The sequence below is a fragment of the Sinocyclocheilus grahami genome, unplaced genomic scaffold (assembly GCF_001515645.1).
Source record: "Sinocyclocheilus grahami isolate Dianchi unplaced genomic scaffold, SAMN03320097.WGS_v1.1 scaffold233.1, whole genome shotgun sequence".
Lineage (NCBI taxonomy): Eukaryota > Metazoa > Chordata > Actinopteri > Cypriniformes > Cyprinidae > Sinocyclocheilus > Sinocyclocheilus grahami.
In genome coordinates, this window is record NW_015505412.1 from 596,697 (window position 1) to 616,941 (window position 20,245).

At 36.4% G+C, this 20,245-nt stretch overlaps 1 protein-coding gene across 1 annotated transcript in view; it reads right to left on the reverse strand.

The window, feature by feature from the left end:
* lrp1bb (low density lipoprotein receptor-related protein 1Bb) overlaps positions 1-20,245 on the reverse strand; it is a 373,072-nt gene that overhangs the window by 148,924 nt on the left and 203,903 nt on the right. Inside the window, exons 26-32 of the mRNA XM_016288691.1 lie at positions 17,372-17,536; positions 16,720-16,964; positions 12,177-12,308; positions 11,825-12,052; positions 11,119-11,293; positions 7,836-7,930; positions 6,468-6,617 (exon numbers count right to left, since the gene is read on the reverse strand). Coding sequence (XP_016144177.1) covers positions 6,468-6,617; positions 7,836-7,930; positions 11,119-11,293; positions 11,825-12,052; positions 12,177-12,308; positions 16,720-16,964; positions 17,372-17,536 — 1,190 coding nt within the window. The remainder of the gene's footprint in view (positions 1-6,467; positions 6,618-7,835; positions 7,931-11,118; positions 11,294-11,824; positions 12,053-12,176; positions 12,309-16,719; positions 16,965-17,371; positions 17,537-20,245) is intronic.

Genomic DNA, 20,245 nt, shown 5'->3' on the forward strand with positions numbered 1-20,245 from the left:
CACCCGGTGGTGGAGGCATCCGTGTAGACCACAGCATGCCTGGAGATCTGCTCTAGGGGCACCCCTGCCCGGAGGAATGCAAGATCTGACCACGGGGTGAAGGTTTGGTGACAGGCCGGTGTAACTTGGACCCGGTGAGTGCCGCGGTTCCACGCCCACCTCGGGACTCGGCCATAAAGCCAGTGCTGGAGTGGTCTCATACGTAACAGGCCGAGCAGTGTAAGTGCCGCTGCGGCCGCCATATGCCCCAGGAGCCTCTGAAAAAGTATCAGTGGAACCGCTGTCCTGCCCTTGAACGTATTCAAGCAGGCTAGCACCGCCCGCGCATGTTCCTCTGTGAGGCGCGCTGTCTGTTCGACCGAATCCAACTCCATACCGAGAAAAGAGATCCTCTGCGTCGGGGAGGGTTTGCTCTTTTCCCAGTTGACCCGAAGGCCCAACAGGCTGAGGTGCCGAAGCGCCAGGTCCCTGTGCTCGCACAACTGATCCTGAGTCGTGACTCATAGTGACCGACTGAAAGGGAACTTAAAGGAGAGAGGTTCGACTACAGTGAAGAAGTCTTCAGGACGTACCAGAGTGTCCAGCAAGCGCCAGGACCGTCTCCTTCTGAGGAGTCAGCTACGGAATCGTGTCACCAGCAGTACAGAGCTTGCTCAGGAATGGCATCAGGTTGGTGTGAGAGCATCTGCACGCACAGTGAGGCCAAGACTTTTTGACAACGGCCTGGTGTCAAGAAGGGCAGCAAGAAGCCACTTCTCTCCAAGAAAAACATTAAGAACAGACTGCAATTCTGCAGGAAGTACAATGATTGGTTGCAGAGTTATTTTCAAAGTTGCAAAGTTATTTTCTCTGATGAAGCTCCCTTCCGACTGTTTGGGGCATCTGGAAAATCTATTGTTCGGAGAAGAAAAGGTGAATGCTATCATGAGTCCTGTGTTGTGCCAACAGTGAAGCATCCTGAGACCATTCATGTGTGGGGTTGCTTTCCAACCAAGGGAGTGGGCTCTCTCATAATTCTGCCCACAAACACTGCCATGAATAAAGAATGGTATCAAAACGTCCTGCAAGAGCAACTTCTTCCAACGATCCATGAGCAATATGGTGATGATCCATGCATTTTTCAGCATGATGGAGCACCATGTCACAAAGCAGGAGTGATAAAGAAGTGGCTCGAAGATCCTTACATTGAAAGTTTGGATCCGTGGCCAGGCAACTCCCTGGATATCAATCCCATAGAAAACCTGTGGTCAGTGCTCAAAAGGCGAGTGAACAAGCAGAAGCCCACAAATTGTGATCAACTCCGAGAACTAATAAGGCAAGAATGGATTGCCATCAGTCAGGATTTGGCCCAGAAGCAAATATCAAGCATGCCAGAGCGAATTGCAGAAGTTATGAAGAACAAGGGTCAACACTGGAAATATTGACTCATTATATATTTTTGCCAATAAAAGCCTTTAAAACATATGATATGCTTATCATTGTTTTTCAGTATACCATAGAAACATGTGGAAAAATAATTAACAAATACTTTGCAAAACACAAAATTTATGTCACTGCCAAAACTTTTGGCCATGACTGAATATATGTATGTGTGTGGGTGTACATAAACAAATGTATATAATAGTGCTGTCAAAATTAACGCGTTAACGCAGGCAATTCTTTTTTTTCAGTTTAACGTGTTAAAAGTATTTAATACAATTAACGCAGGGGCGGAGCTAGGGTTGACCACCCCACTCACAACTGCTGTTTCTGTCACTGTTTTTCTTGAGAAGTACTGCATTTATTCAGTCGCTAAGAATGTCTTTACGATCACATCAAACGGGAGATGTTTCAGACGTGCCCTCTAACTTCACCTCTGCGAGGTGCGAGTCAAACGAGCGCGGGAGTGGTACTGTGCTCGTAGCTCGTGCTCTTCAATTGCACGTACACAAAGGCGCCATCACCCACTGTACCCTGTATCTTTTCATATCAAAGCGCGAATTAAACTACGTGCACGCAATGTCATGGTCAGTTAAGTCATGAAGTTACCAAAAAGGCAATTAAAGCTGCCCTAAAACTGTGCATGCATGTAATATATTACATATGAGTCACATTTAAGAACATGTTTCTGAAATGGTTTTCAAAACTGTCCTGGAGCAGCCCAGCACTGTCTCCTTCATCTAACACACCCGATTCATTAGTAGAGGCTTCAAGACCTGAAGTGGGTCAGAAAAGGTCAAGAGATTTGAGAGAAAATACGATGTGTGTCAGATCCGCATCATGTTCAGCAGCGGCAGCTCTTAAAGTAACAGCAGCCAAAACAATCTAATAACCAGCTGCTGTGATGTCTGTTAATCAAAGAAAAAAAAAAGAGGAAATCAATAACTTTTAAAGCTTTAAGGATTCATCTATATTTAATTTAGAATTTAGCATTTGATAACTTCAATTTCTGTATATTTCTGCTGAAGGGCACAGGTAAATATGACATTTATTATAATGGGTTTATGTGAAGATTGAAGTTCACTTAAATTAGAAGTAATTTTTTTTTAAGTCTAATGAATGTTCAAATTGATATCTCTCAATTATACTGTAATGTTGAATGGCTATAGTCAATGGTTAACTATTAAAGGGAAGGCACTCTGAGGAAGGCTTTGCAGCTGAAACGTTTGTGTCTTTTACCATCAATGATGAATGTAAAATAAAACGTAAAAAGAAGAATGTTCTCGTGAGTGCGGATCATGGTCTCCTATACTAAATATTAGGAGGAAAAAACAATTATATAGGGACATCATCAGTAATATTGGTGTCAGTGATACTGGCCTTCAGTCATAAAAAAGATGCCATTAAACAAATATAAAAAATATACTGTCTTTATGTTGTTTGTACATTAATTTGAAGATTGAATGTAAAATTTTTGCAATATAAAAGTATATTTAAAAACTTGAATGTTAGGTGGGATTAATCGATTAATTAGTAAATTTTTTTAATCGATTGACAGCACTAGTATATACACAAACACAGTACTGTATATATCTACTATTTAAAAGTTTGGGGTCAATAAGATTAGATTTATTTATTTTTATTTATTTATTTATTTTTAAAAGAAATTAATACTCTTATTGAGCAGAAATGCACTGATCAAAAGTATCAGTAAAGACTACTGTCTACCTATGGACTTGTATTTTCTTTCAGTTGCCGTTTTCCTGTCTTCTGTTCTAGTTTAGTTCCTGTGTGCCCTTATTTGGTTATGTTCCTGTTTTTGTGTAGTCATTATTAGTTAACCTCCATTCACCTGTGTCTACTTAATCACCCTCATTATCCTGTGTATAGGGCCCACGTGGCCTCACTCTGGCGGGCATGGGAGAAGGACGACGCCCCCTACTCTGGTTCTCTGTAACCATGAAAGCTGAGCTCCAAGGGGCTTTTCGAGTGAAGCCGAGTACCCGACACCCCGGTGGGCATGGGAGTAAGATGACGCCCCCTACTCTGGTTCTCCATAACCATAGTTGCCCTGACAACTACATTGTTACACAAACTAATCTATTTCAAATAAATATATTCATTCAAATTTTATTTTTATTAAAGAATTATGAAAAAAAATATTGTTTTACAAGTTTCTACAAAAACATTAGGCAGCACAACGGTTTTCAACATTGATCACAAGAAATGTTTCTTCAGCACCAAATCAGCATTTACAAACATTTCTGAAGGATCATGTGACACTTAAGACTGGAGTAGAGGCTGCTGAAAAATAAAAACATATTAAAATTAAATTTTAATAATATTTTGCAAAATTACTGTTTTTACTGTATAGTCTTACTGTTTAATTAAATGTAGTCTTGTGAGAATAAGACTTTCAAAAACATAAAAACAAATTACAAACCCCATACTTTTGGTAGAAATTGTAGTGTATATACAATTAAAACACATTTCTCTACTTATATCTATATACAGTATGGATTAAATCTGCATTTAATTCTGAAAGGGAGGATGTATGCCATAATGATTCAATTCACTATTCATCTTCACAATGTTAAGAAAATCAGAAATTTGATGCAATAGAAAACTTTCTAATAAATAATCAACCAGCTATTGGATTTCTGTATTGATTTGTTGAACTTGAATGAATTTCAACTCATATCTTATTGTAGCCTTCTAAGGCTGATGGTACACGGGGTACAACTTTTTGAGCAATGTTGCCGGCAACTGGCAACCAGATGAGACACAGGGCCCATGACCGATCTAAAGTATTCAGATAGACATTTGTTATCAATTCTCAATGTGAAAGTGCCCAAGCAACATTGCTCAAAAAAAGTTGCACCTTGTCTCATCAGCCTAAGAGGCTCAGCAAGTCTCAGCACAAGCAATCACAAAAAAAATAAAAAAAATAAAATTACCTGGCAGTTTGTCATACTATAAATGAGAAACATAACTGCCCACCAAACAGAGCCATAGGTTTTTGCAGAAGTAATGGAACGCATTTCCTCTATGGAACAAAGGCCTATTAATTGTGATAGATAGCACCTACTGAATGCATCATTTTGCTGTTTTGCTGTACCATGCTACTTCTTTGAAAGTAACCCATTAGTCTTTGTGGCAGCCTGCATTCTGCTCCCAATTTAATAATGACTCAAACTTTGTTTAATTAAAAGAGTCTGTCACCACTTCTTACAAATTGCATTTGTTTTTCAGCTCATCTTAGCTGCTCTAAAATAGAACGTGACTATAGAGGTTTTCCAAAGATTAATACCTTTGCAGCACTCAGACAGTGTAATCAGTTAAAACTGGGGTTTAGGGAAATAAATACATGCTAATGAATAATTTGGGGGCATAAGTTTCTACCCACGAAGACAGGCAGAGAGTAATGTGAGAAAACATGTCAGATGCAATCCAAAACAAAAGTGTGCAATACATTCCGGCAAAACCTAAGACAGAGAAAGGGAACTCATCTAATACAAAAAAGTGAAAGTGCGCAATTACAGGCTTTGCTACATTTACTGCTTTCATTTGCTTTAGGGTGAACAAAAAAAAAAAAAGTTATGCAACTCTAGCCGCTTCTGACGCTGCCAATATGAGTGAGTTCTCTATGATCCCTAGAATTACAGCTTTTGGGCAATGGTTAGAGCTGTAATTTGAATCATACGGCAGGCCTAAAGTGTGTGATTAAAAATTGCGTCAAATCAAATGGATATCTTCCAAGACAGCCTTTATTATCTTGGTCTATATAAAGCTAAATCAATCAAACTTCACCACTTCTCGAACACTGAGATGTATGTTTACACTCCTCAGGGAACCAAAATTTGGTCTTTATTCTCATACCATAATGAGTTTCCTAGGGCTAAACGGAAATTGTTAAATCTATTTTGACAAAATGTCTTGAGTTATCTGTCTTTTCCCTTCTGAAGCAATGTAGCTGTAGACTTGCAGCGCCAGGTTTGACTATTGACAAAGTCTGATATATTTCACAACTAATTTTGTACTGGCCTTTTTGACATAAAGAGAACATCGGACCAATATGTAAAGTGACTAACAACAGTTCCCTTTCGTGGAACTTCGAACTGCGTCCTCTAGGGGTCGCTATGGGGAACGCCTCGTCGTGACCCGTGTCTGAAGCCTACATTGAAAAAACACCAACTTGTTTGGCCGGCGACAGCCATGACGTCACTACTGTCGCAACTAGTCAAGTCAAGTCAAGTCACCTTTATTTATATAGCGCTTTTAACAATACAGATTGTGACAAAGCAACTGAACAGCATTAATTAGGAAAATAGTGTCAATAATGCAAAATGACAATAGTAAACACTCATTTTTCTTAACCAGACATTTAGGGATGGTACAATTAAATACTGGTCAAAAATCACATATTGGTTAAGCAATCTCTGTGAGCAAAATAGAAATAACACAATAAATGTGTCTTGACTTTCTTTTAATATATGAAATAAGTATGGATACAAAACAAACAGGAAAAATGGGAATCTCCAATTCTGAGTATGGTTATCTTATTCAATTGCTAACAGGCTATCTTTTCGAAATCCAAAGGCAACATCCTTGCAAACACTGACAAATCTATTAACCAGTTCTTTTTCAGAAACACTCATTGTTCCAGCCCGGTATCTTTTAAATACAAGTTTGTTTCCTGATAAAACTGGTAAAATTGCAGCCAGCTGCTAACCAGCTAAACAGATGGTATGTGGGCATGCCACGTGAGACTAATTTACACATTTTTTACCGCTTTTGATTCTCACTTATTTTTTCTTATAAATGTGCTCCTTATGGTTTGTGTTGCCACAGCAACAAAGTACAGTAATTAAATAAAAAAAAAATCACAAACACAAACATTAATTAGAAAAACAAACAAAGAAAATATCAGCCTTATGCCATCAAATCAACATGTACTGTATGTCTCCAATTTCTTAAGGTTAATGGTGTAGTTAACCTTTGACCCAAGCCTGACTACTGAAGAGGGAATTAGGCACTCTATCACTTACCCATGACTGCTAGAGCTGTGGCTTTAGTTAAGTCCCTCTTCATGCTTTCAATGACCTCAAAGCCACTACCGTCCAGATTGCACCTGTTGATAGTACCATTAGCAGAACTGATCCAATACATCTTCCCAGCGGGAAAGTCAATTGAAAGTCCTGAGGGAAAACAAGAATCAGTTAAAAACTGTTATTTGGAGTGCTGGTGTGGAGTCATTACTTTAAAATATACTTTACATATCCTATAACTATATATGTATCTGAACATGAGATGATTCTTTATAGCTTGAAATATAGTTGTGACCTCTTTGTGACACTCTAATTCACTAAAATTCATCTCTCTCTTAAACCTGTTTCAAAAGTGGAAATGGTTAGATTTTGACAGAGTGGTAAAATTGATTGTGACAAGTGAAGGATATTTCAATTGAGCGTCAGGACAGCTCTGACTGAGAGGGGCTAGTAGACACCCAACAACAACAACTGACTTTCTTCTCCAAGACTGCCGTTGAAATAAAAGAAACATGTGTTTTGCTTATCAATGAACACACAGGTACGGGGATATAAAAAGGAGCTATATATAGGCTTGAGGACGGGAACTGTGTAGATGTTCCATTTTTAAAAAAAGTCTAAAGTACTACTATTCTGCTGTGTATTAAAAAGTAAACTTTTTTTATTAGCTTTTTAAATAGACTGATGAAATCAAAAGGCCAGGGAGATTTTTCCATTAAAGTAACTTTTACACATAAATGTTGTAAAGCAACCAGTTAAATAGCAATTTTCTCAGGGTCCTGACTTTGTAAGGCTGTGGATAGGAAATGTAATATATATGTATTTATATATATATATATATATATATGTATATATATATATATATATACAGTATATGAAACTTATATTCTGAAAGTTGTTTGAATTCAGCCGCAGTTTGTAGCAACTCAAGTTCAAGTTCACAATGGTTATATTTAAAATGAATTAATTTCTGCTATTACTCTACTGTAGGTCAAGACTATGTTGGGGTGACTAATCAGACATCTCTTCTCAAGGACAAATGACCACAGTTGTGGCCAATTACAATACAGTCTTAAATGGATTTTGCTGGCTGTTTTAAATAAAAGTTATATAAAATCGTGTTTCTTTATAAGTGGAAATAAGATAGCACTTAAAATATGTATTTTGTACATTGAAGGTCTAAAGAAAATTTTAAGGCATATAAAGTATGATTTTCTCCTCAGAAATCTAATTAAATAGGAGTACATGTGTTCTATTTCAACAAAGTACACATTTCTAAAAATAAGACTTAAGTATATAAATGAAGTACAATTCCTCTTGTATTTTAAACTCCTGTCATTATTAGATTGGCAAAGGAATCAAACATACCAACTGGTTCTCTCTGATTTTGATGAAGAACCTTCCTATTGCTTCCATCCATATTGGCTACATTTATTGTGTTTCCATCGGTCCAGTAGATTTTTCTAGACCATGACACAAAGCAAATTTCAGTAAAAACATGAGTCATAGGAATTCTCATGGTTTGTATTTAAAGGCATAGTTCACCCAAAAATGAAAATTCTGTCATTAATTACTCACCCTCATGTCATTCCAAACCCGTAAGACATTCGTTCATCTTCGGAACAAAATTTAAAGGGTTAGTTCACCCAAAAATGAAAATTAGGCTGTGTTTTACTCACCCCGAGGCATCCTAGGTGTATATGACTTTCTTCTTTCAGACGAATCCAGTCGGAATTAGATAAAAAATTATCCTGGCTATTCCAAGCTCTATCATTGCAGTCAGCGGGTGTTGCAGTGCTTCAGTCCAAAAGAAGTTAAAAAAAGCGCCCATCCATAAAAAAAAGTGTCTCACACGGCTCCGGGGGGTGAACAAAGGCATCCTGTATCGAATCAATGCATTTTTGTAAGAAAAATATCCATATTCAAAACGTAATAATCACTTTAATCTAGCTTGCTCTCATTGTTGTAAACGGAAGCAGTTCCGGGCAGATGACGTATGAGGTCGGGGTTGCGCATGCGCCGCTCAGAATTGACGAACGCGGAAGCGCAGGGGAGAGATCAAAACAAAACAACAGTCACTAATTAGAAGTACAAAATGAGGATTTGTAAATAAGAATGTCAGAGGATTTCGATATAAGCCAAGAGGAGACTGGTTTTCGTTTGCTAAGAGATCAAAACAAAACAACAGTCACTAATTAGAAGTACAAAATGAGGATTTGTAAATAAGAATGTCAGAGGATTTCGATATAAGCCAAGAGGAGACTGGTTTTCCTTTGCTAAAGTAAGGAAACTTAGCTTCCTTTGCTCCTGTTAACAAACGTTGGTTTTCACGAGACTCACCAGCGCATGCACAAAGCTGACCTCATACCTCATCAGCCCGGAACTGCTTCCATGTACAACTGTTGGCGCAAGCTAGATTAAAGTGATTATTATGTTTTGAATATGGATATTTGTCTTACAAAAGCGCATCGATTCGCTACAGGAGGCCTTTGTTCACCCCCTGTGCCATGTGAGACACTTTTTTTTATGGATGGGCGGATTTTATTTCACTTCTTTTGGACTGAAGCACTGCAACACCTGCTGACTGCAATGATAGAGCTTGGAATAGCCAGGACAATTTTTAATCTAACTCCTATTTGTCTGAAAGAAGAAAGTCATATACACCTAGGATGGCTCTGGGGTGAGTAAAACACATCCTAATTTTCATTTTGGGTGAACTAACACTTTAAGATATTTTTTATGAAATGTGAGAGCTCTCAGACCCTGCATACACAGCAACGCAACTGTATTGCTCCCAGGTCCAGAAACGCAGTAAGGACATCAGTAAAACAATCCATGTGACATCAGTGGCTCAACTTCAGTTTTGCAAAGCTACAATAATACTTTTTGAGCGCAAAGAAAACAAAAATAACATATTTATTCAACAATTCTTCTCCCCTGAGTTACGTCTTCCGCCATTTTAGAGTATCACAACACATATGCACGCTTTCCCCTAAGCATAAACAATGCTGATTACGCAGATTACGCTCTTGGGTACTCTCCAAACTCTCCACACTTTTTGTTTTCTTTGCGCTCAAAAAGTATTCTCGTAGCTTCGCAAAACTGAAGTTGAGCCACTCTAACCAAAAAGTAGTATACTTTTGATATAATAAATAAGTTTATTTTATTAAGTATACTTAAGTAAAGTTCAAGTACATTTTTAAGTATACTTTATGTAGCAAGTATACAAATATCAGTGTACTAGTAGTATACTTGTAAGTGTACTATTTCAATACTCCTTGGGACTAAATTGGCCCACTTTCTAGTATATAAAAATATACTTTTAAGTATACTTTAAGTATAACAGTAGTAAACTTTAAGTACACAACTAGTTTACAACAATATTTTAGCTTGTACTGCAACTATACTAAAAGTGAACATATGAATACTGATAGTTTTCTAATTTAACACTTGTAGTAGCATTTTTAGTACACTTTGAAGTATAGTCTTAGTAAACTACTAGTTTAGTAGTTTTATACTGCAAGTATACTCGTAAGTTTTCTTTAAGTGAACTTTACATCATACTTTAAGTATACTACTATGTCCCTATTTAGGTTTGTATATATTTTGTTATATAAATATCTGAACATACAAAACACCAAAAGAAAGAACAGGGTATCTGCTTGTAAACAAAAAACATTTTTTTCTAGCTTCATGCATTCCTTTTTTAAACACTTGAATGTGGGTAAGTTTCATAAATAATAATAAAAAAAGAAATAACATTTTGAACAAAAAGCTGAAAAAAAGACTATGAATTGGATTCAGAACGATAATCAAAATGTAGATATTCGATCAACACCCCAAAGCTTGACAGTCATTATTACCTCTTCATTGGTTGACATTACATCAACTTTACACAGTTTTGATGCTGTTTTATGTCTGATGATCGTGTTAGATTACATGTGGAAGCATCTGTTGTTTCGGTTTCTTTTTCACTTGTGTTTTTTGGAAATTCTGTACAGAAAATGTGTACTAGTGCCCCCTACAGTATAACAATGAAAACACGGATTCTAGGAACACAAGTATAGCTCAAATATATTTAGACTTTTTCTAAGTAGGCTATAAGTCAAGTATACTTAAATGTCATTTTAAGTATATTTCTGAGAAGTACACAAAGCCCATTTCTGAGAAGTACATAAAAAGTAGACTAAAAGTATACTTTCCTATGTTTTAGTTTAAAAGAAGTATACTAATAGCACACTTGAATAAACTTATTTTTCGTAAGGGCACTGATGTCACATGGACTGTTTTACCGATGTCCTAACTACGTTTCTGGACCTGGGAACGTTAAAGTTGCGTTGCTGTCTATCCAGGGTCTGAGAGCTCTCACATTTCATACAAAATATCTTAATTCGTGTTCCGAAGATGAACAAAGGTCTTATGGGTTTGGAACAACATGAGGGTGAGTAAATAATGACAGAATTTTCATTTTGGGGTGAACAAAAATAGACAGACAGACAGATAGATAGATAGATAGATAGATAGATAGATAGATAGATAGATAGATAGATAGATAGATAGATAGATAGATAGATAGATAGATAGATAGACAGATAGATACACACAAATCTTACTTAATCATGCATGCAATCTGTCCATGTGGGTTGCTTACCCTTTGGCTGGGTGCACAGTCAGACACTTTGGTTTGTCAATCCCATGGATGACTGAGGTTTTTAGAGATCCGTCTAGTCGGGCAACATTGATCTGCGTCTCCTCGTTCTCAGAGCTCAGCCAATACATATTCCTCGAAAGCCAATCTACTGCTAGCCCACGGCAGTTTTGAATATCTGCACGTACCAGAGATAGCCATTAGCACATAGGTGCACATCACAACAAACCTCATGGGTGACTGCAACACTTCTGCGCACGCTGTAATAAAATATCTTATGTGCAAAGGCACATGGTTGGCATGCTGATCAGTTTGAGAAGGTTTAAGAAATACACCATGCTTGATAACAGCACTTAAGAAGAAGCAATCCCCAGAGAACTTCACAAACAAGCTCTCCTATCACATAAGATATTATTTATGTTCTGCTGCACACTCCTTCAACCATCATTTTTTAATGCATGCCGCCTGTGAACACAGTCTTCTCATAATTGAAAAAACCTATTTAAGACTGAGTGTCAGCAAAATAAAACAGTATTTCAGCTCAAACCTACAATGTGGCAGCAGAGAGAGAAAAAAACAACAACTTATTAACAGCACAAAAATGTAATAACTGTCACTTAGGTGGTGTTTATTGAGAAAAATCTTACACCCCACAGAATGTGAAAAAAAGAAACAAGAAAAAACACTTTGACTTGGACTCTCGACTCACCTCCAGAAATTACAGTTTGAAGGCCTGTTCCATTGATAAAGACACGTTTTATTGTTTGAGTCTTAACGTCCGCCCAGTATATCCTTTCCTCAAGAGCGTCGTAATCCACCACAGTGACATCATCGATGTCAGGAACAGTCAAAGCAGTCATGACGTTCATGTACGGATTATCGATATCCACTCCACGGATCTCAGATCGCCTCACATACAACAGGAACTTCTTCAGGGCTGATGCGTGTGCCAAAACAAAACACATATAAGTCAATAATTCATCTAGAAAGCTCAAACTGATCCATACTTCTGTGTGTATGTTTTGTTTGTTGTGTGGGATGTAACAGAGCTGCATACTCACCCACACAAGAGCGGTTGTGGAGGGAAAGCTTCATGAGATGAGGACATGAACAAGACGCCGTGCGATTGTAATCAATGAGACAAAGGTGGGAGCAAGGGCCTCTTCCAACGTTTCCCTCGCATGGGTTTGAAGCTGAAAAACCCAGGGTGACACGCATTTAAAAAAGGGAAAGAAAACACATCAAGGAGAAAATCAATATCACATACTATGAATTAAGGAGAGCAGCTCTTAAAAGAAGTCATGAACAACAGCTGTGAAACAATGAAACAAAAAACAGTTAATGTACAGTGAAACCAAGATAATTAGTATTCTTGATGAAGTGCAAGGAGTGAGAATTCAGATGTCTGGATTTAAAGAGGGCAACATAAAATGGCTGTAAAATAAAAGATTGCAATACCACTAAGAAAACATTCATCTTAACTCCAGGATAAAGGGAAGAGCTGAGGTTGAATGGACAGGGCTGACAGCTCATGTCTTCTGCCCACAGTGATCCTCTTGAAAGCACAGCACATTTAGACCTTCTGTACGACTCTTTGTAGAAAGACCACTATATTTCAACAGAAGGTAATGTTAAGCAGACAGATAATGGCCTAAAGGCCACTGGTGCGAATAGTCAATTAACCATCAAATCTTTCTCAGTTTGCTCTGATGGTAAAGATCTTCCTTGAAAAGACCAACTCAAAAGCTGAGATGAGGATCAGCAAGATTAAGGCTGGTTATGTATATAGGTTTATGTTTTTCAAGATTCTTTAATGAAGAGTAAGTTCAAAAGAACAGCATTTATTTGAAATAGAAATCACTTAAAAAACTGTACTGTAAATGTTTTAATGTCACTTTTGATAAAGTGTTCATTTATTTTAAAACACACACATAAAAAATATAAAACAAATCTTAATGACTCAAGCATTTGAACAGTAGTGTGTATGCATTCTGACATATTTTGTCAGAACATGTCTGTTTATATCGTGCTGCCATTTTCTTCTGCCATTACACAAGACTACTGCCTGTTGTCAAGAGGCTTTAACCCTTCCATGAACCCAGAGCAACTACATGCAATTAACTCAACAAGCAGTTGCATCTTGTAAATAATTGATCCAGTGGGAGTTTGAATATAGGCCCATTATTTCTTTGCGATGTCGAACCCATTTCACTTATGTAGCAAGCATATTTTTGCAAGTGAGAATAACAAATAATTTCAAGTGACTAAATTGTAGGCTAGAATCCCATAGAATTAATTATGCATTCTGCTGGTCTGCGGGGGAAAAATGGCTGTTTGAATAAATACTGTATAAACAGTGCGAGTGCACTTGACTCATGATAGAAACACTTGATTTGGATGTACTGATTTTTCATAGTCATAAATCAGCCACAGATTTTATAAATCTCCACATCAATCTGACTTTACCTTAACTTTACTATACAGTATGTAAAGTGGGTGCGGAGTATAATTTGTATTTTCACTGCTTCAGCTTTGTCTGAATAGGGAAGGATCCACCCCGTCTGCAAACTCCAATAGTAATTTTGAAGTGGTTTGCCTGTCAGCAATGTGCTAGAAAAGTGCTTACAACACTGCAGGCCACACAGACACTAAAAATGGGATCCCTCCAAACTGTTGTCAATCTCCTGAAACTACACTCAGTCCTTTTACCACACATAATGCATTTACAACGTGCTGGCTAACAGCTGTAGCCTTAGCCCCATTAGGCTAGTTAGCATAGCTGCTTCTCACTCCCTACGGACACTCTAAGGTCCGCCACTCTACTGCCAGAACTGCAGGGGCCAAACAAAAACACAATTGCCATGGACTGTAAGGGGCCAGAGCCCAGATTTTGGACACCTTTAATAGCCAGACCTTCCCATGGGCTCTTTAAAATTGGATTAGCCATACTTACTGGCTTTGTTGGCAAAGCAGCACAATTTGTCGACACTTATCGGTGTAAAACAGTCACCCGTCTGCCGGTGCTGTGGCAGGAGACATGAGCTGTTTTGGCAGGCCTTCCTATAGTTTTGGGCTGGTTGAAATGATGCAAATCAGATTATTTCGGCTGATGAACACTCGCAGAAGGTTACATTTCTGGACATCTGGACACCTGGCACACTTGACAATGACAATAACTTCTGTTAACATGTTTTACAATTTTTATAAATCAGAGATGAGTAAGAGTAAAAATGGGTCATGTAAGACTTGTGTCGTAATTACAGAATATCTAGTGTTTTTCATTTGAATACATTCATTTGAATATATTTTAGGAAATCATTCTAATATGCTGATTTGGTGCTCAAGTAACATTTCTTCTTTTTATATAACATACAATTTTTGTGTAAACCATACTTTTTTCACTCTTTAAGAAATATAAATTGTAAAACAAACAAACAAACACAAACAATAATAGTTTAAAAATACATATAAATTAATTTAAAATTATTTAATTTGTCCTTCCTGAAGAAATTTATACATTTCTTGAAAAAAATAAATAAAATAAAAGTTGACTAACCCTTTAGTGTACATGTTTTTCTCAGAAAATGTAAATTAATATAGTGTTGTAATTGCAACAACCTCTATTAACATGCTTTACAAATCACAAAATGCATTTTTTTAATAAATTAGAGATGAGTAAAAGTAAAGGAAATGGATCATGTAAGCATTAAATCATAATAAAAAAAAACAACTAATAAAAAATAAAAAAGTGAAATAATAAAAAAAGAGAATGATAATAAATTAGAGATGAGTAAAAGTAAAGGAAATGGATCATGTAAGCATTAAATCATAATAAAAAAAACAACTAATAAAAAATAAAAAAGTGAAATAATAAAAAAAGAGAATGATAAATATTAATAAGAATGTCTATTAATAAGAAAATGCCAATATAAGTAAACTGTGTATGATGTTTTTCCCCCATTTTCCTTTAATGACCACTGTCTGTTTAACAGAAGATAATCTGCTGCCTTTGCTGGCTACAAATCCCTGTGTGACACTGTACCATGAAAAAATTAAAATTAATTTGGGTTGAGGAAAGAGCACATCTTGAGTCCACGTCAGGCCTGCTTACGCTCTGCATGACCCCCTTTTTCAATTATTCTGCTGCTCTCAAACAGAGCGTTTGGGCTTCCAGATTGGCAGAAGAAATGAATGATCAGCGGGATTCAGCTCAAATGAATCCTCGCCCCACAGAGCATGCAGGACAATTTCTCTCTGTCTCCCAGACTAAAACCGAACATTGGCGGATCATATTATATATATTTTTTTCCAATAACGTGCAGCTAAGCACGTTAGGTCAATGTGAAAACTGCTAAGCTTGCTGTGTGTGGCTTGCATGCTGAATGAGCTCACGGGGTGCAAACGCTAACAGGAAATGGAAGAGGTTTAAACATTCTGCCAGAGCATTTGGATCATCAGTAAGGGTGAGATTTTCAAGTAAAGATTTCCTCTCCGGATTTCATGCCCAGAAACCTCCAGCAATTATATTCAAGAAAACTGTGATGCTTGTTATACTTGTTACAGTATAATAAACAGAAGTTGTCACTATGGCAACAAGGTTGTGTTAGTCTAGTTAGTTCAGGCAAAACACTCAGCATGATACTTGTGAAAACAACAATGTAATTATTCTTTGATTTTGAGTGATTTTATCATTCTTTTTTTCTGTGACCCTGTTGTCCACAGTACAGTACAATGTTTACGTGTTTATTAAATAGACAACTGTATTTACTGAATGAACAAAATAGCTACTTATTTTTGTGTATCTCTCTCTATATAGTATATTGGGGCCACTTCTCACTATTAACTAGTTGCTTATTAGCTTGCCTATTAATACCATATTTTTCTGTTTATTAGTACTTATAAAGCACATATTCTGCATGACAACATACTACATCCCTATCCTACACAATAACTCAACAACTACCTTACTAACTATTAAAAAGGGCAAAAGTTGTAGCTAATGGTTTGTTAATATAGAAAATCTGGCCTTAAAATTAAGTGTAAATATGCATATGTGTATATATGTATATAAAGTGTATATGTGTGTGTGTGTGTGTGTGTGTGTTTATATTTTAATGCTTATATTTATCACAACCAGTTACTCTTTTCCAAATCCCCATGAACAACCTCAAAGTGTTTTATTTTAAAAGTATTTGTTTGTTTTAATTCTACATTTTTATGATTTAAATTATTATGATTTAAATAACTTACGAGCCACCACAGTTTGTAAAACCCTGTTTTAAGGCATCACAGACATACTTCCAATGTTAACGTATCCTTGTACTGTATGTATCCTTCACAGAAAAGGCAATTCCACAATACATTGATGGTGAAAAAATAAACCCAAAAATAGTGGACAAATAAAGAAAAACATACATAATAAAAACATGAAATACCATTAAACAAAAAAAAATATATATATATAGCTTTGTGTTGTAATATTTATTTTAAAAAATGCAATAATATTTCACAATAGTACCACTTTACTGTATTTATATTGTTGTTATATTGTTATTGTATGCTATATTGTTGAAATTAACAGCATTTTGATAATTACAGACTCACCTTGAGGTTGTCTGCTAGGATGATATATCTCCAGATCAAATGGCTGGGCACTTGTCTTTTGGATCACAGTTACATTGCGGCCAGTCCATTTATTCGCTCTGGCTAAAGTGTTGGTTCTCCAGTCTGTCCAGTACACACCACCTCCAAAGAGAGACACAGCGAACGGGTGTGACAGGTACTCGTGCCCCCTGAGGATCTCAATGACCCCTGTGCCATCATACAGGGCTGAATATATTGCATCTGAGCTGAAGGCAAACAGTAACATGAGGTGAGAATAGCACTCTATGCCCATATCAACAAGATGTTAAAATGATGACAACTTCCTGAGGGAAATACTGAAGATTCAAGAACTTTTTTGGCATAAGTATGGCTACATACTTAAAATATACTTAAAATGCTCATTTCTGAAAAACTGCTTTTGCCATGAAAGTACAGCATAAAAATAAATCTAAGAGAAAGTGATTTAAAATCATAATCTCATTAATTCCTTTTGGTTTAAATGTGTTGAGGCTGTTTTATATAATGTTTGCGAATCATACCGAACCTACAAAAAGCCTTGAGCATTTATGCAAAACACCTAGGCTTAAATTCAATGCTTCTTGCTAATTGCACCAAAATATAATTCTTCATTTGCATTTTTAATTTCCCGTACCGAGCATCTGTCCACACTATTCTCCTTTCCTGATGGTCTAGCGTGAGTCCATTAGGCCAGGCTCCAATCTCCATGTCCTTATACACAACATGTCTTCCACTTCCACTCATTGACGTTGCCTCAATCCGAGGAAAAGTGGCATCCCAGTCGGTCCAGAAAAGAATGCTACATACAGAAAGAAAAATGGTTATAAACTATTCATCTGACCATGCAGCACATCAGTATAAACATTTCAAGGTAACACTTTAGTATAGGGACCAATTCTCAATATTAACTAGTTGCTTATTAACATGCCTATTATTAACATATTGGCTGTTTATTAGTACTTATAAATCACATATTCTGCATGACCATATTCTACATCCCTAATACCTCAACTTAACAACTAAAAGTTGTAGTTAATGGTTTGCTGATAGTGAGAATTGGACCTTAAAATAAAGTGTGACCCAAAATAATATTCTTCCAAATAAAATTGCAACACACACATCTTAAACACAACTTAAAATATTTATTTTACCATAATTTTCAGTATTTACTCATGACTGAACTATTAAGACAGATCTCTATAGCTGCTTTGAAACAATATGTCTTGTGACAAGCACTATGCAAATAAACATGACTTGAATTGGGAAGTATAGCGCAGGGAGCTGCTCGGAAAATATAGTTACCTGCTTGAATAGAATTAATTTACAGTGAGCGGTGCCAGTGGATACAAAACTAAGAGTGGGCACAAACCTGTGAAACTGCATTGGAGCAATAGAGTAGTGAAGTGTGTGTGTATGAGAGCTGTGTGTGCAGGACTGCATCCTATGCTGCCCTAGAGAACAGTGCCTCGTTACATCATGAAAAAGCTTTAAAAATCTAAATGTAACATAGTAGATTAATTTCAAACTATTATCTTTATATGCACACTGTAAAGTTCAATGAAAACTGTCTGCCAGTGAAGTCAATGTCAAACAGGAGGGTTCATTTTTAACTGATGTCACAGTTCGCTGGGGTGGCATGAAAACAAAGGGCACATTCTAATGTGGGTATTACAGGGATTATAAAAATGCTAAATACTTGCATCAAGCTCATATGCTAATGAAATATGTGATCATGTTCCTGCATCTGGCATCAAAAACAATTAAATTGTCAGCCAAACGTTTGAGGTGTATGGTAGGTAAGCATACAAAAAGGCTTCACATGAATTTTGCTTCAAGGATGTAGCCTTCTCCTTTTCAGAAGGCCAATTAATTGGCCAGTGGCATACAGTTATTAAACCAGGCTTTCAATGAATAAAAGTGTTGCTAATTACAAAGACGGCTAATCCCTTCAGAACTACAATACATTTTCAACACACCTCTCTATGACAGCTGTATGGGGCATAGTAACTATGTAATGAATTTGGTGCTTTTTAATATGTGCCACGCCGCTGAGTGTGAAATCAGTCTTTGAATATTTTCCCTAATTGTTCTTTTCAGCTTTCAGTGAAATCATTTACAGTATGTCATCCAACTGAGCACCAATATGAGCTCTAGTTGGACTGCAGAGATACCATATTTCTCCTCTATGGGTTGCTCACGGGTTTGGCAAAAATGTTTCAGATGCATAAAACAGGCAAACAAGCAACAACTAGGGCTACAACAACATATTAACAAAAAAGGACTGATAACGAATATCATTTAATTATGTTTTTTTTGTGTGCCTGTGTGCTGTCGTTTGGTAAACTGCCATCATAAGCATCACTGTACTATAATGAAAAATACTTTTGGGGGAAAAAACAAATGCTATATTTATACAATTTTTATGAGCTTTCTGATTTTTCCATTACATTTTTTCCTATTCATTTCTTAAGTCATACATTTTAGACAGCGAAGGTACCAAGTGTTACTTTTTGTTCCTCGACTCTTTAACATTTCTGAATTATGTCCAATGTTTTTTGTTTTTTTGTGGGTTCACATAGCTAATGCAATAAAGACACCAAGGGTCAGGATTACTAAACAGGGCAAATTAGCATTAGAAGTGTAACATTTTTCAGTCAAAAGTGACCAATGAGGCCTAAAGGGTTAATCAATTATTAAAATTAATGTAAAAAAAAATCTAAATCTAAGAAATAACTGGCATATTAATCATCAAAACATAAAAAATAGGTTATACTTGTACATTTTATTTTTATAGCCTTCAGTGGAAATAAAATGTTCAATAAATCTGGAATTAAGGAATTAAAATAAATGTATTTAATGTATTAAAAAAATGTTTGCAAAAAAGCCTCTCTTTTTTGTGCATTTACAATGTCGGTGAGCATTATTCATGCTGCTGGGATCATTGTGTGACTTTTCTGAGCTCATGCTGTCATATTTGAGACTTTCATTTCCTAGCATGCCTCCGTAAGAAATGTAGAGCTGAGCAAGAGAAGAGCACAGCTGAGAGTAAGGCGACAAAAAAGGAAACAGAGAATCTAAATCTAAGAAATAACTGGCATATTAATCATCAAAACATAAAAAATAGGTTATACTTGTACATTTTATTTTTATAGCCTTCAGTGGAAATAAAATCTGGAATTAAGGAATTAAAATAAATGTATTTAATGTATTAAAAAAATGTTTGCAAAAAAGCCTCTCTTTTTTGTGCATTTACAATGTCGGTGAGCATTATTCATGCTGCTGGGATCATTGTGTGACTTTTCTGAGCTCATGCTGTCATATTTGAGACTTTCATTTCCTAGCATGCCTCCGTAAGAAATGTAGAGCTGAGCAAGAGAAGAGCACAGCTGAGAGTAAGGCGACAAAAAAGGAAACAGAGCACAACAAATAAACAGCAAGATGCAGCGCGTTATTCTAGAACTATCATTAGTAATATATGACAAACAAGTCCCCTGAAATATGATTGATC